The following is a 13,894-nucleotide window of genomic DNA, read 5'->3' as shown; positions in this document are numbered from 1 at the left end:
GAGGAGAAAAATACATCATGACGATCCTGAGGGTTTATTCCGTGTACTTTTGTCGTTTCCAGTCGACTAACACAAAATTCCAATAGTATAATCATGCATATTAATACCCCAGAGCCAAAAGGTGCCTAACTCCATTTTAGTCTTTCGAGATATCGGGGAAAACCCGCGCATCGGCTCCATTGATTCAATGAAAATAACAATGTTTTAAATTGTGTACCTCATAATCGGCGACAGATAGGGTTACCAAATTTTCCACAAACACGAAATCGTTAATGAAGATTTCGGAAACGCCACTGACTCGATTTTTCCAAAAATTTGAGCTAAGTATCTTTTGGCTCTGGGGTACTGATATAAACTCAGAAGAGATCTGTCTGTCGTCAGGTTGCATACACATTATTTTGAAGGCAACATTAGCTCTTAATTTTAAATGGGCCCGCAGAACAATTTAGGTAAACACTGATAGGCGTCTGCCATGGTGTTGCATACGCACCATTTTGAAGGCAACTCCAAATCTTCCATTAATCGCCCCCACAGTTTAAATCTGTGCTCACACCTTTCGGTCCGCTTGACCATTTGACCGTCGGGGGAAAGTGAGAGCAATCCGGGGGCATGATCGACCTTGCCTCATAAATAAGGGAAGTCGGTTTCATCTGATCGCGGGGGCAGGGGGGCCACTAATTAGCATAAACAAACCCCCAGCCCCGCATGCGGCACGGGTCAATCTTCTTACGAAAATTACTCCCGCGGCGACCTTGAATATTAATAAGTTTTTTATCCACCCCTCCACCCTCGACGGGTGCCCACTCCGGCCTCTCCGTCAACGGGGTACTTATTTACACTTGGGAGCCTCGAATGTTGTGTTCGCCTCGTGTCACCCGCCAATTTCGAGCCTCTGCATTGTTGTGCATTCCGACCGACATGTTACCACGTTAGCGTTTTTTTCTTCTTCTTTGCCTCTTTCTTTTTCTTCTTGCTATTCTGTGTGGGTGATTCTCTCGGCTCAGTTTGGCGAGCGATCTGTCAGCGGGTCTCGACCGTTCGTGACGTGTGTTCGGGGATTTCGGCAGTTTGTTGAAAAGTGCTCTGGATCGGACTCCTCGCGCGTTTCACTCGCGCGTTTAACTCGCTGCACTCGCTCGCGTGTTGAGCGGTGTCACTCGGTACTCGTTGTTTTGGTTCGTCCCCCGTGGAGTGCGCAACGGGTCGCTCGAATCGCACGTGGGCCTACCCTCGGTCTCCTGGTTTCTGGTGCGTGAACGGGAACTAGTAGACTAGTAGGCAAAGTGTGGGCTGAATCTGTGCAGTGTGTGATTTCCGCACGGTGATCCCACGTAAAAAAAGAAGGATTTTCATATCGTTGTTTCTCAGATGAGGGAACGTAACTTCATCCTAACGTTACAAAATTGATTCAAGCAATGAAACTTTTTACATGAAGATTTGATCGTGCGATTTCTGTCGAAAAATTTTCTAATTTTGGCATGTAATACGAGGAAAATTAGTTGATTTTCAGTAAAAACTGCTCAACAGTTCTCTGGTCAAGGTACAATCTACGAGTAAAAATTTTGCAGCGATGAAAAATAGTTACGTTTCCTCGTTCGAGATACGACGATAAGTGAAGGGTAACCTTCCTTAAATAAATTCAGTGATTTTTTGAGCGAAAAAATTGACATATTTCACCGAGACAAATTTCAGTTTGAATCAAAAGGAACTTTGGTTTGGTTATCCTCAACGAGATCAAACGAGGTTTTGATAACAGAATCCTCGTTCCTTTTTTTCAAAACGATGACAATTGACGAGCGGTTATTTCAAGAAGAAAATGAGAAAATTGCAACTACTTTATCATGAATTTCCTTGGAACGAACTGGATTTCTTTTTGAAACAACCGGGATGCGCAGTAACGAAAAAAATTCAACGGAAATTCCTTTTGAATCAAGTGGAAATGTCTATTATTTTAGTAACTTTGAGTTAATACCCAATCTTGATGTGCACCCAGTAAAAAAATGAAGATTCGAATTAATATTCCAGTCTCAATATCTGAGTCTAAATGCCATTTTTTCATTTAAATTCCATAGTTTTTTCCGTTTCTGAGAGCGCTTTTCGGCACAATTGGAAAAGCGTAATTGAACTTTTTCATGTAAAATATTTTTCATTTTTGGAACCACATGCGGAGCGTACATCGAAATTCCCTGTACGTTAAAATATTAGTTCAGTATTGCAAAATATGGTCCTACTCTGATTCCAGTACACGATAAAAATGCGCCTTTTTTCTGGAACACTGTGGACGGCACACAATGGAACGAATCGACAGGAGAAGTCGGACACGATAAGGGTTCTTTAAAAGCATTTTTCTTCGTTACTACAAAGCACGTTGATATTGGTTTCATTGGGTCTTTGGTAACATTTCCAACATGAAATACCGTTTACAATCTGTGTCAAAATAAACATGAAAATTTAAAGTTTTCGAAAAAAATTTTCCAACTTCTGACATGGGTCCGTTCCATTGTGCGGTGTCGCGATGTCACAGTTTGCACTATGCACACGCTGCACATGCTGAGCTATTCTACCACCGAAGCATTCCACGTAACATTTTAAGTTAAAACAACCAGTTCGGTGTACCGAAAAGCTTAAATGTGTTGAATGTGTAAATTCATTCTCAATGACCCATTTGACTTGATTTTGACTTCAATTTTTTGCCCACGAACGAATGCTTTGTGACAAAGGTCTTTCGAGGCAGCTGTAATAAACATAATTCATTGCTTGTGAGTCAATCTTGAAATTTTTTTGGTTCGTCAATTATCGTGTTCTGGGTAAAATTTATGACGAGGAAAAATAGATCTAACCTAAAAAATTGTCATCTTCCCATCTAGTTGAATCGTGTACCACGCAATATTTCAATGAGGAAGTACATAAAGTAAGACTCGACAGTTTGTTTATTTCTCTGTTGAAGCTTCGACGTACACCGAGGGTGAAACTAAAAACTCGCGTATCGATTTGTGACAGTGTAGATATCTCATCATAATTTACGTCCTTAATGAGAAACCATGCAATGGCATTTCTTAAGTTCCGTGATTTTTGCCTCTGTGCTCGAGAGAAATATTAAGTAGATTTTTACAATAACGTTGTTTGACTCTCTATTACAGAAATGAAATGGAAAAGTAAATTTTAAAACATTGCAAAGAAATCGAGAATTTCTTTAGTTTCACGACGGTATCTAATAAAATACGATTAATTGATTAATCTCACCTTAAACATAGGTGCACATTTTTTTTTGCTTTTAGAAATTCTCTAATTATTAAAAATTCACGCTGTAGGACATTATATTCTCGACTTGATCAGCGAATTATTTTTTATGTTGGCAGATAAGGGTAAAAGCACAATCTAATTTTATTCTGTTTGGTTAAGGTTTTAAACTGATGAAGTGTTAAACGAATCTGAACACTAAAATTCACATAAATTCTTATCGTGGTGTATAAAATTGTAAACGGAGCGATGTAAACCCAGGAGGACAGAGTATTTTAAGAATCAAATAGACTTCCAATGTACATTGAATACTAAATTACCGGGAGCTGGTTTAAAATTGCTGCACACTATCGGTCAATGTAACAGTGTTCGTGGAAAATGACTCAACTCCCATTAAATGAGGATTCGTGAGTTGTGACTCTCACAAAACACCTCGATGACGAATCTACCAGCAATTGGATTTGACGATGAGGTATGTCTTCTTTTTTTTCTCAATTTTTAAAACCGGTGGTCATAAAAAAATAAGTTCTCATTATTCTACTCTTTGGAGATTTCGATGCTTTTAACATAGACTAATATTACTCCCTACAAATCAGTGTGACATTAATTTAGACCTTGTTTTCCCCGCAAAATAGCATGAACCCAGCATTATTTTACCGCCTAGTTACATACGGTTTGGGCCACATTTTTTAGCGTTTTTTTCTTCTTGTTTTTGCACACTTTTGGGGATATGTGATTTTCCCGTGCGGGAGCGGGTGATTGAGTCTGGATGCGTTCGCATTTTCAACCGTCTGATTGTAATTATTTTCGGGTTTTCCCTGTTTTGTCCTGAGAGTTGTTCAGGAGCGACGGTAGCTGGCGCAAGGATCACAATGTTGTGTCATGCCTCGAATCGAGTCATGTTCATGATCATGTTTCGATGCCGTCTTAAAATTTGCGGGATATCAAGCTGAGCTTGCTGACGAGTGTGACTTACTGGTGGGATCTAATAAACCCCAAATCGCAATGGATCTCTCGGTGTCATGATCCAATGCATCTGCCTAAGGTGAACACTCTTTCCTCTCAGTCTGTCACCGATACTCACTAGAGCTCAAATTTTTGGCTCCCATTGAAACTTTTGAACTTTTCGCCCTTGCTTTCCTCACAAAATAGTGTGAAGCCGACGATACACAACCACCTTGTTACACACAGTTCGGGCCATATTTTAACAGTGCCTGTTTAGTGATTCCTTTCTACTAATATATTGGCTCTCCTCTATCTATGCAGGGAAAGTTTGAATAAATACAGAGGTGGATTCTCACCTTAACATAACCTACACCCTCCATCACATCATCAACTTTGAGAGCTTTATTTGTGCTTAGGAATTTATTATGAATAAATTAGTCGCAGTACCGTGTTTATCGTACAATTTTACCAGGGGACAAGTGTTTAAATTGCAAATCCCTGGAGCCGAAGTTTGTTGGTCCTCCCACAGTGCTTAGATATGTTTCGGTCAAGTCTCGACTGAACTAGGTCTAGCTCACCGCTTCTGATTGGCCGGTGGTGAGTTTGGACTCATCGACGGATGTTGCACCTCTATATGAGAGAGCCGACAAAATCCGGCTCCTGCGACAGAAATTCTTGCAGATTTACCTTCAATCGGTTGACGAATAACGATAGCTGCGGATCGATTGTTGAAATTGATAGACAAAGGTATAGACAAAGAAGACAAAAGAGACATGGAAGGATCCTATTGGTGGAAGCGGGTGGTTGAAATAGACAAAGGAGGTAGATAATAGACTAACTAACGGCAACTCACGAGAGACCCTTTAGTTAGTCAAACATTAGTCTATCCCCCTTAGTCTATGAGATCCACCCAAATTAACCAATAGGATTGCTCTATACTCATTATGTCCTCTTTGTCTATCGTTAAACGTCTATCAATTTCAACAATTAATTCGCTGGTCCCCAAAAAAATCAAAGCTCAGACGTTCTCTGGCTTTTGGTATACACTCCTCGTGGAAAACAAATATTCGCCTTCATTTTTTTAGGTAGACCAAAAGCACCCCTCGCGCGGGGAGGTATGAAAAAGTACTTAAACCCGAAATCCCGGTGGCATGCAAGTGTTCCATTTCGCCAATTTGGAGGTGTCCCTCTTGGGAGGCTGAGTCCTCAGCAGAACCCGAACGCGGGAGCCGAAATCGAGGCCTGAATTTTTTATACGGGGCATCGACGTGGGTGTGATTCGTTACGTGTTCTCAATTTCAAAGAGCCATACCTCATAATCCCTCGATATTTTTGAAGCTTTCGTTATGATCCTCCCACGGCCGGATACTTGAGCGCGTTTAAATTAATTCAGTCCCGTGAAATTCGGAGGGGTGTGTGGCTGTGGCGTGCTTTTTTCGACCGCATGCTCCGACGCCCTCGGCTTCGGGCTTTCGCCACGAGGTCAAGGCCCCTCCGATCCAGCGTCCTTTCCGAAAAGGAATGATAAGCGTGTGCTCCGGGTCATTTAATACAAAACAATGGGTTGAGCTGTAAATGCTGCGTTTAACATTCGTGGCCGTCCTCGGGAAAGGACTTCTTAACGTGGCGTCAAAGTAATTAATTATATTATCAATTGACAAAACAAACCGTAAGTTCTTTTCAAATGGTAACCTCGCGTTTCAATCTCCCACAGATAGGTAACTCTACTGCCGTGCTTAGGGAGAACGCCGTATGAGCCTTCAGACGTTGCCAAGTTTCCTCCGATAAAAAACGAATTCACTGGGAAAATTGTAAATATTATTTTCCAATGTTTTCAGACAATTTTGTACGCTATTCAATCTAAAATATCTGAAAATTTCAAGGAAAAATATCCATGAATGTTGTCAAAAATACATGTTTTATCAAGGAGAATTTGGCAACTCTCGAATGCTCATACAGCATTCTTCCTTAGCACGGCAGTCTAGCGTATTAAGGTTTAGTCTATTTGTTGAAAAATAAATATAAAATTTGTTCACTTAAACCAAATAAATCCTTAACTCTAACACTACGAATTGAAGTACGTACAGAGTAAGTGTAATACAGAGGAGTAAAACTACGATTTTATTTGAGTGTCCTCAAATATCAGTCATCTCCGGGGATGGAACCCGGGACCTCAATGCTGGCCACGAACTGCCATAAACACTATACACCACTGAGGCTGACTCATGTTTACTTGGAAATTCTTAAAAAAAATACATACGTCGGATGGAGACGCATTCGTGATTGTCAGGAAGATTAATTATCTAATTAAAAGGGAGAAGAAAAAACGAGAAGAGGAAGACGAAAAAGAAGAAGAAGAAGAAAACAGAGAACGGCAGGAATGAGACGGTACGGGAGATCATGGATGCCAAGCAGACCATCGTGCATGACATTATGACAAAACAACTCATTTGGTATGGTCATGTCCAGAGAATGGCAGGAGACAGGTTGCCGAAGAAGGTCCTTGATTGGGTTCCTCCTGGGAGAAAACGCAGAGGGCGCCCAATGAAAGGTTGGAGGGAGGGGATTGAAGCGGAAATGGTAAGGTGCTCGATGCCCCAAGATTTGTAGTTTGAAAGGGAGCAGTGAAGGTTAGGAGTCGTAGAGCGCAAGGGAGTGCTGTAAAGCGACTTATATGTATGTAGGAAATAGAGAAGCAAAAAAAAGGACACTTTAAAAATTTTGAAAATTCTCAAATTCAACTCATAAATGAGACATTGGCGTTTGTTAATCACCATCCTGCAAATTTGAACTTCTCATTTCCTTAAAACCAAGACAAATTCGAGTCAAAACCGTCATAGAAAACAATCTTTATTTTTAGGCAAATCAATTGAATTAGTTGAATAATAAAATGGCGCGTCATGCGCCTCCCGCAGCGGCGTCCGCCCGTGTCGCTGCACCGCAAACGTTAAGAAAGCCAAAGCGCCTTCAAATTTTTCGTATGCAACACGCACATCCAAAGAGTACGAATAGTTGTATCACAGCGCCTTGATCAATGTGGCATCCGTATCCTGTTAATCGCTCCAAGTCACCAAACGTTTCTTTGATTTAAAACTAGTTTTAAGCGGAGCTTGTGTACATTTTTCATCCAATTCTAGTGTGCATTTCATTTGCAATTCAATCTAAAGTATCTGAAAATTCTCAAAGAAAATATTCATAACTTCCTTTAAAAATAAATAGTTTTAAAAGAGAAACGTTGTACCGTCCTCATTTTTATACAACATTTTCTCTCACCGGTTTTTTTTTATCCGTGTAACACAAAACCTTGATAGAAAGAACCGATATAATACAAATAGCGTGAAAATGCCACACTGAATAACTACCGCAGAAGTTACATTTTCTATTGACCTCAGCCGACATCAGTGCTTTCGGCACTTCAACACAGTTCCTTTGATTTCTTTTATCACGGAAAGTCACACGTCTGGTTGACTTAAACACTTGAAATTTAAGCACCGAGGCACCTATTTCTGAAGTTAATCACGCGTGTACAATCAATCGTGCTGCTGAAACACGCCGTGGTTTCTTTACGGTTACTGGATACGAAGGACGGGCGGTGTGAAATCACCGTAAAAGAATGCATCAATGTTGCGACCTAATTAGCGGCGCCTACTTTGATTAATTGAACGTATTTAAGCTAAAAGAAACTATGTTAAACGTAAACCCTATTCACATAGTTCCTTTTAGCATAAATACGTCCAATTAGACCCCTTTAAGCACTGTTTAGCATGTGCCCCTTTCCTGTAATGCGAGCTGTTCAGGCACCAGTTCGACATGCAAGATATTTTTAACAGGGGGAAAGAATTAATCCTGAGAGAAGGTGTAGAGGCATGATATCATTAAACCTAAATTAATTAGGGTAAGTGAAAATGAGTTGAAGGCCTTGGGAAATCGGTAATTTTCGAGAAATTTAAGAATTATTCCATTTTCAACAAATGGTGATTCGTGATTTGTTCGTAGAAAAATTGTGACTTACCAGTGCTTCGCAAATTGAAACAAAATAATTAATTTTGGAAACTCCACGTTAGCTGGCAGTATTTCTCATCGGAAAAAATGTAAATAAATTGCGCTTAGTTTTTTTTCCAACTTAAATTTTAAATTTTAAAGAATAACAAAAGTACCAAATGATCGCGTAGTTTCTATCCGTGGATTAATTCACCTCTTTCTCATACTCGGTTTTGTAATGCCTTAAAATAATCTATTTCCATTGGATGAATTTTACTTGGGGTCCGTAAAAAGTGTCACCCCTAAGGTGTTATATTATGGACCTCCAGAAACCTTCTTTAGTCTTAATGCCTATAAAAATGGCCTTCCTGTAGAAAGAAACTTTTTAAGGTGTATCTGCTGAAATTAGTCCCACGTATTGTTACCACTTCAATATATTGTAACTTTTAGCCGTTTTAATCTCTTTTGAAAACCCCTTTTCCCTCTTAACCCCTCCTTACCCCCCCCCCCCATTTACCCTTTTACCCTTTTTTGAAAAACCAACTTTTGAGTCTATAGACCAATCATTTAGAAATGATCGTAAAATCCGTAAAAGTTCTGTCTCCAGTTTGCAACCGATTTTAACTCGTCGATTTCGATTATTGAAAATAGTCCTTAATAAGACTTTTTTGGGAGGATAATTTTAGGCATGAATATTATTTGATGACTTATCTAGAGCTTAACTTTCCGATTTTTTCAAAATAATCCACATGCTGGTTAAAATTTAAAGTACATAAATTGTATCCAAAATTCATTGCGCTGAAATCCAACTTGGGGAATGACGGAATCCGGTTTTGAACGGAGGATCCACTATACAGGAAGATGCAAAATTTCTACACCATCTGGACCGCAGGCGTCACCCTTGTAACTTTTGAACAATTCAAGATAGAGACTCGAAATTTTCAGGGTACTCCAAAATCAAATGAAACTACTTTTGACACCTGCCAAAATTCTACGGGGACCACCCTAAAAAAGGGCAAGAGCCCTAGGGGTTAAGGAGGTGGCGCAGGACCTTTGAATCACTCTGTATGTTCTCAAAGGTATAGAAAAGTTGACAACAGGTCTGTGTTTTGTTGTGGTTTCCCGTTCCTCAGCCCCGCGCCAGCTGCAGAGTTCCAGAGAGAGCGTTGACCGTGAAAGTGCCACGTCTGTAGATAACTTATCTGCGCGCGCTTTTACGGTTGTTCCTTCTCCCTTTATCTGTGCCAATTTTACGGGCGACAAAGAATTCCCCGCACGCTGCGCCTCGGCGACAAGTCGTAACCGACCGCACCGCACGCAAAACCACCCCTTGCCACGTTTTCCGCCACCGGCATTTATCTCCGAAGGCTGCTCGACACATAATCGCAACCCTCGGTGCGAATTATAAACACGAAGCTTTTTACATAATAATGGATTCATATCGGCTCATTGTCAACCAAAGGCCGTCTGTGAATGTGACCGTTTCTGGGGAATGGGACCCCAGTCGGTGGTAAAATATTCAGTGGAGCGATATTTGTCGAGTTGGATCCGAAAATTGGAATTTGAGATTTTGATGGAAAATTCTCTTTCGTGTACTCAAGAATAAGTTCCGAGTCGTTTGTGTCGATTGACGGCTTGAACAGGCAACGATCCGGCTTTATGCCTTGAATAAGTACAACAGATTAGAAATTTAATTATTCAGAATACCCGAGCCTTTTTTTTTTTTGTCCCAAAATGTTTGTAAAATATCCATGTATAATCCGAAATCAATGACTCGATTTTCAGCTCTCGTATACTTAGGCCACGCAGTTGTAAAATCTCAATTGCCATCACAATTCCATTTGCATGAAACTTTAAAAAATTAGTTTTAGTTGATTACGGGAGTCTCCTGTGGGAGTTTGTAAGAAAATTAGACTTCTACCCTCTCTTGGACAATTTATTTCAATGCATTTATTTGTTTATTTTTGTTTCTGTTTTGTGATTCTGAGAGATTTTACTTCTCAATTTCACAAAAAAACTACCAACCCTTAACCTCAAAGTCTCGTAAAAAAAAATTTAAAAGTTCGTTGGCTTAATTCAAGGAAACGATGGCGTCCAATGCGATGATTCTACGAATTTGAACCGGACAATCAAACCTCAAGTTCGAATCGAAGGGCTGCATTTTAGTCAGCTGTGAAATTTTCAAGTTTCTGGAAGAGAAGCTATTATGGGCTCACAATAATTGGAACATATAATCATTGAATTTTTATTTCTTGAAAATGAAATCGAATTGATGGAATATAACCTTAAAGGCACCTTGCTTAAAAATACACGAGAGACTTCACTTTTCAATTTACACAATCCGGCACAACGGAAACTAAGTGATCCGTCAACTTCAAAATATTCTGACGAATGAAGTCACGAGAGAGAGCGAAACTGGGAACTATACTGTGATAGATTGCAAGAGCGGGTGTCGCTGTTTGTCGGAAAGTATTAACTCCCGGAAAGTAATTTTTGCCTCGTCCGTTAAAATTGCTTGAATGACTAGCACACGCTATTCCTTGAATATGCAGCTAGCTTTCAGCGTCGAACAAGTAGATGCTGCATCAAGATCTGCATGCATCCTGCCATTTGCTTTTAGATTTGGACTAAAATATCTGTAAAAGCTGCTATTGTTGAAAAGAGAGTTATATTCACTGGAATTCTCCCTCCCCCTCACTGCACCGGTCATAGCATCACTGAAAAAAATAATCGGTGGGATTTACCAGAGTTTGGGTGTTATTTACCATACTGTCTACTTGATTTTTTACACAGTGAAGCTGCAGCATAGTTACCAATATACCGGTATGGTAAATAACACGATACGGCTGACACTATGCGACACAGTGCCAGTGTGGCGTTCCCGACTGACTAGTATGGTAATTTCAAGCATCCAGATGCTGCGACAAACCTTGTAGATTCTAAAATCCACTCATCTTATATTATTAAATGCTTTTGATGAAAGTCGTGGATATTTTACTTACATCTTACTTTTAGAAATTCCGTTACATACACAATCAATGGCAGTTAAAGACAGTTTCAACGAGAAATAGCAGATAATTGCTTCACTGATTTCAAGTAAATGATACCAAAACCATACTTGTTATTCGCGTTAAGGTATCATTTACAGACTAAATCAGATCCACGGAAAATTTAATTGCATATAATGAATAGATAGTTCAAAATATACCCACAAAAAGACACTACATGAAAATCCAATCGCACGGTTCACGGTGGGGCAGAAGCTGCCAAATTTTGCTTAAAGTTACAGTTAAACATCAATCCCACGCACATTTGTCTCTTCATCTGAGTATGTTGAGCTTCGAAAATTTTAACAAGAATATAGATATACCTACGAACGAAGTATTCAAAAATCACTTCTAGTCGATTATTTTCAAATTACTTCCGCACTTTTATGTTTTCGAAATGACTTTACACAGAACCGATATTCACTGGATTGCAGAACAACTTTGCGAAGGTTTTCAAATTTTCAGGATTCCTTCACTTTGCAAGCCAGATTCATTGTAGCAACTCCTAACCTCCAGAAATTGGTCGATACGAATAACGAAAAAATCTCAGAAAATGTATGTGGCAGATCAATATAGATAGATTCGAAGAGAAGACGGTAGCTTTAGGGACAATTCGAACACAAATTTGGGCAAATTACGCGTGGATTCACATGGATTAATATGGATCAATAAAACACAGCCATGGACTCCGACCCTCAACGTCAAGGTAGATTTACACAGGTATGGACAGAACTAAACAACTGGCCTCTGATTGGCTCTCCAGCGGCCCCTTAACGTCAGCCATGTTGTATGTTTTGATTATTCTGATTTATTATGTTCGGTTTATCGTTTGTCAAAATTTTGTGGGATTTTTTGCACAATTTTGGTTATACGATATTAATTTTAGCGTTTAAACGCACAAACGTTTGAATGTTAATTTGATTGTAATTTAATTAAAAAACGGGCCCCTTAACCTACGTCACGAGGTCATGTGACACGTACTGAGGCTCATGGGAAATTTTCAACTTTTCCATACCTGTGTAAATCTACCTTGCTCAACGTGATAAATTTATAACTGACAAACAGACAAACGAAAAATGGCGGACCACAGACCGCAGCGCAGTCAAACGGGAGCTCTCACCACGCTGACTATACCAGTATGGTAAATTTAACCTACCAACACCATGACCAGTCGCATACAGATGCCTACAGATATCAAACGCAAGTGTTACTATGTTATTCCATACTTTTAACTCATCGTATGGTAAAAAATACCCAGCTGATGGTGAGAAATACCTAAACGATGGACAGACACACCTAACTGATATTTACAATCCGGGTATGGTAATTTTTATATCGAGTATGATTCTCACTTTCATCTAGATGCTTAAATCGACCATTATTGGGCTTTTTATCACCATATTTTTTTTTACTATACCATTATGGTCAATCCCACTTCCACTTTTTTTTCAGTGTAGAAAAGTATAGGGTCTAAACTTTTCTGCAGGGAAACCAAGACCAAGGTACCTCCAAAGATTTCAATTAGAGAAAAAAATTTCTGAGCTCTGATGAGTATACGTGCAAATCTGAAAGGAAATTTTGAAATTGTACAGCTTCGAAATATATGAAGTCAACATTACGGCAGAATAACCATCATCGATCTATACAGATTATAATTTTCTTATCATGGACTTATAATCGTGAAATGACCACGACGCGAACTGAAGAGTGGAAATTTTCAACATGGCAACTGGCATTAAGTGCTGCTAAGATTGTGCATGGTGTTTCTCACGGTGAAGGAGCCTAAACGCCTACTTTCGAGGACTATTAGTTGGAAATTTCCTCTAAATTTTGGCATTCTTTTCAACGCAAGAATTATCATTTTCAGCGACTAATTCCCGGTAAATGAGAGCAACAGTTGCATAGTTTTAGCGACACCTATTGGCGCTTCGCAGATTTTAAAGTTTCCTCTTTTTACACGTCGTCAAAAATCTTAAATCCGTAGATTTTTCCGTAAAATCCGCGTAAACAACAAAAAGGCAACAGGGTTGCTTGGAGCTGGAACGAGGTTATGAGACAAACGTGCATGAACAATAACAGGGACAGAGCACCGGGGGCCAGACGCTTTTCGGAGCCTTCTTGACCCCCATCCCACCCCACCCTGCCCAGCCCCCTACCACCCCCTCCCTCACGACCTTCCCCGATCCCATCTCGCGACAATGAGTGCGAGTCTAGATGCGACCGCGATAGGGTGCTCATTCTCACCCGTGAGTTTTTCGCGGGCCACGAATCGATTGTTGGATCGTTGCTAAATGCCCTTAATCGATATAAAACGTTGCTGAGATAGGGATCTCTCGATACTCGATTGTTGAATCGTTGTTAAATGCCCTTAATCGATACAAAACGTTGCTGAGATAGGGATCTCTCGATACTCGATTGTTGAATCGTTGTTTGATGCCCTTAATCGATATAAAACGTTGCTGAGATGGGGAGCTCTCGATACACGATTGTTGAATCGTTATTAAAAGCCCTTAATCGATATAAAACGTTGCTGAGATAGGGATCTCTCGACACACGATTGTTGAATCGTGGTTAAATGCCCTTAATCGATATAACACGTTGCTGAGATAGGGATCTCTCGACACACGATTGTTGAATCGTGGTTAAATGCCCTTAATCGATATAAAACGTTGCTGAGATAG

At 39.9% G+C, this 13,894-nt stretch overlaps 1 protein-coding gene across 3 annotated transcripts in view; it reads left to right on the top strand.

Moving 5' to 3' along the window:
* DCX-EMAP (Doublecortin-domain-containing echinoderm-microtubule-associated protein) overlaps positions 1 to 13,894 on the top strand; it is a 126,025-nt gene that overhangs the window by 44,856 nt on the left and 67,275 nt on the right. The window contains exons 1-2 of one of the 3 annotated variants that reach the window (XM_072298149.1): positions 881 to 1,248; positions 3,403 to 3,712. The exons of 1 other annotated variant lie outside the window; for it this stretch is intronic. In XM_072298149.1, the coding sequence (XP_072154250.1) occupies positions 3,677 to 3,712 (36 nt within the window). In that variant the 5' untranslated portion in view covers positions 881 to 1,248; positions 3,403 to 3,676. Of the gene's footprint in view, positions 1 to 880; positions 1,332 to 3,402; positions 3,713 to 13,894 lie in introns of those variants that run through there. One more of the 3 variants, XM_072298148.1, reaches the window with a different exon arrangement.

This window comes from Bemisia tabaci, chromosome 3 (genome assembly GCF_918797505.1).
Source record: "Bemisia tabaci chromosome 3, PGI_BMITA_v3".
Lineage (NCBI taxonomy): Eukaryota > Metazoa > Arthropoda > Insecta > Hemiptera > Aleyrodidae > Bemisia > Bemisia tabaci.
Note: the sequence above shows the minus strand (reverse complement) of the source record. Positions and strands in the feature narration are given on the sequence as shown.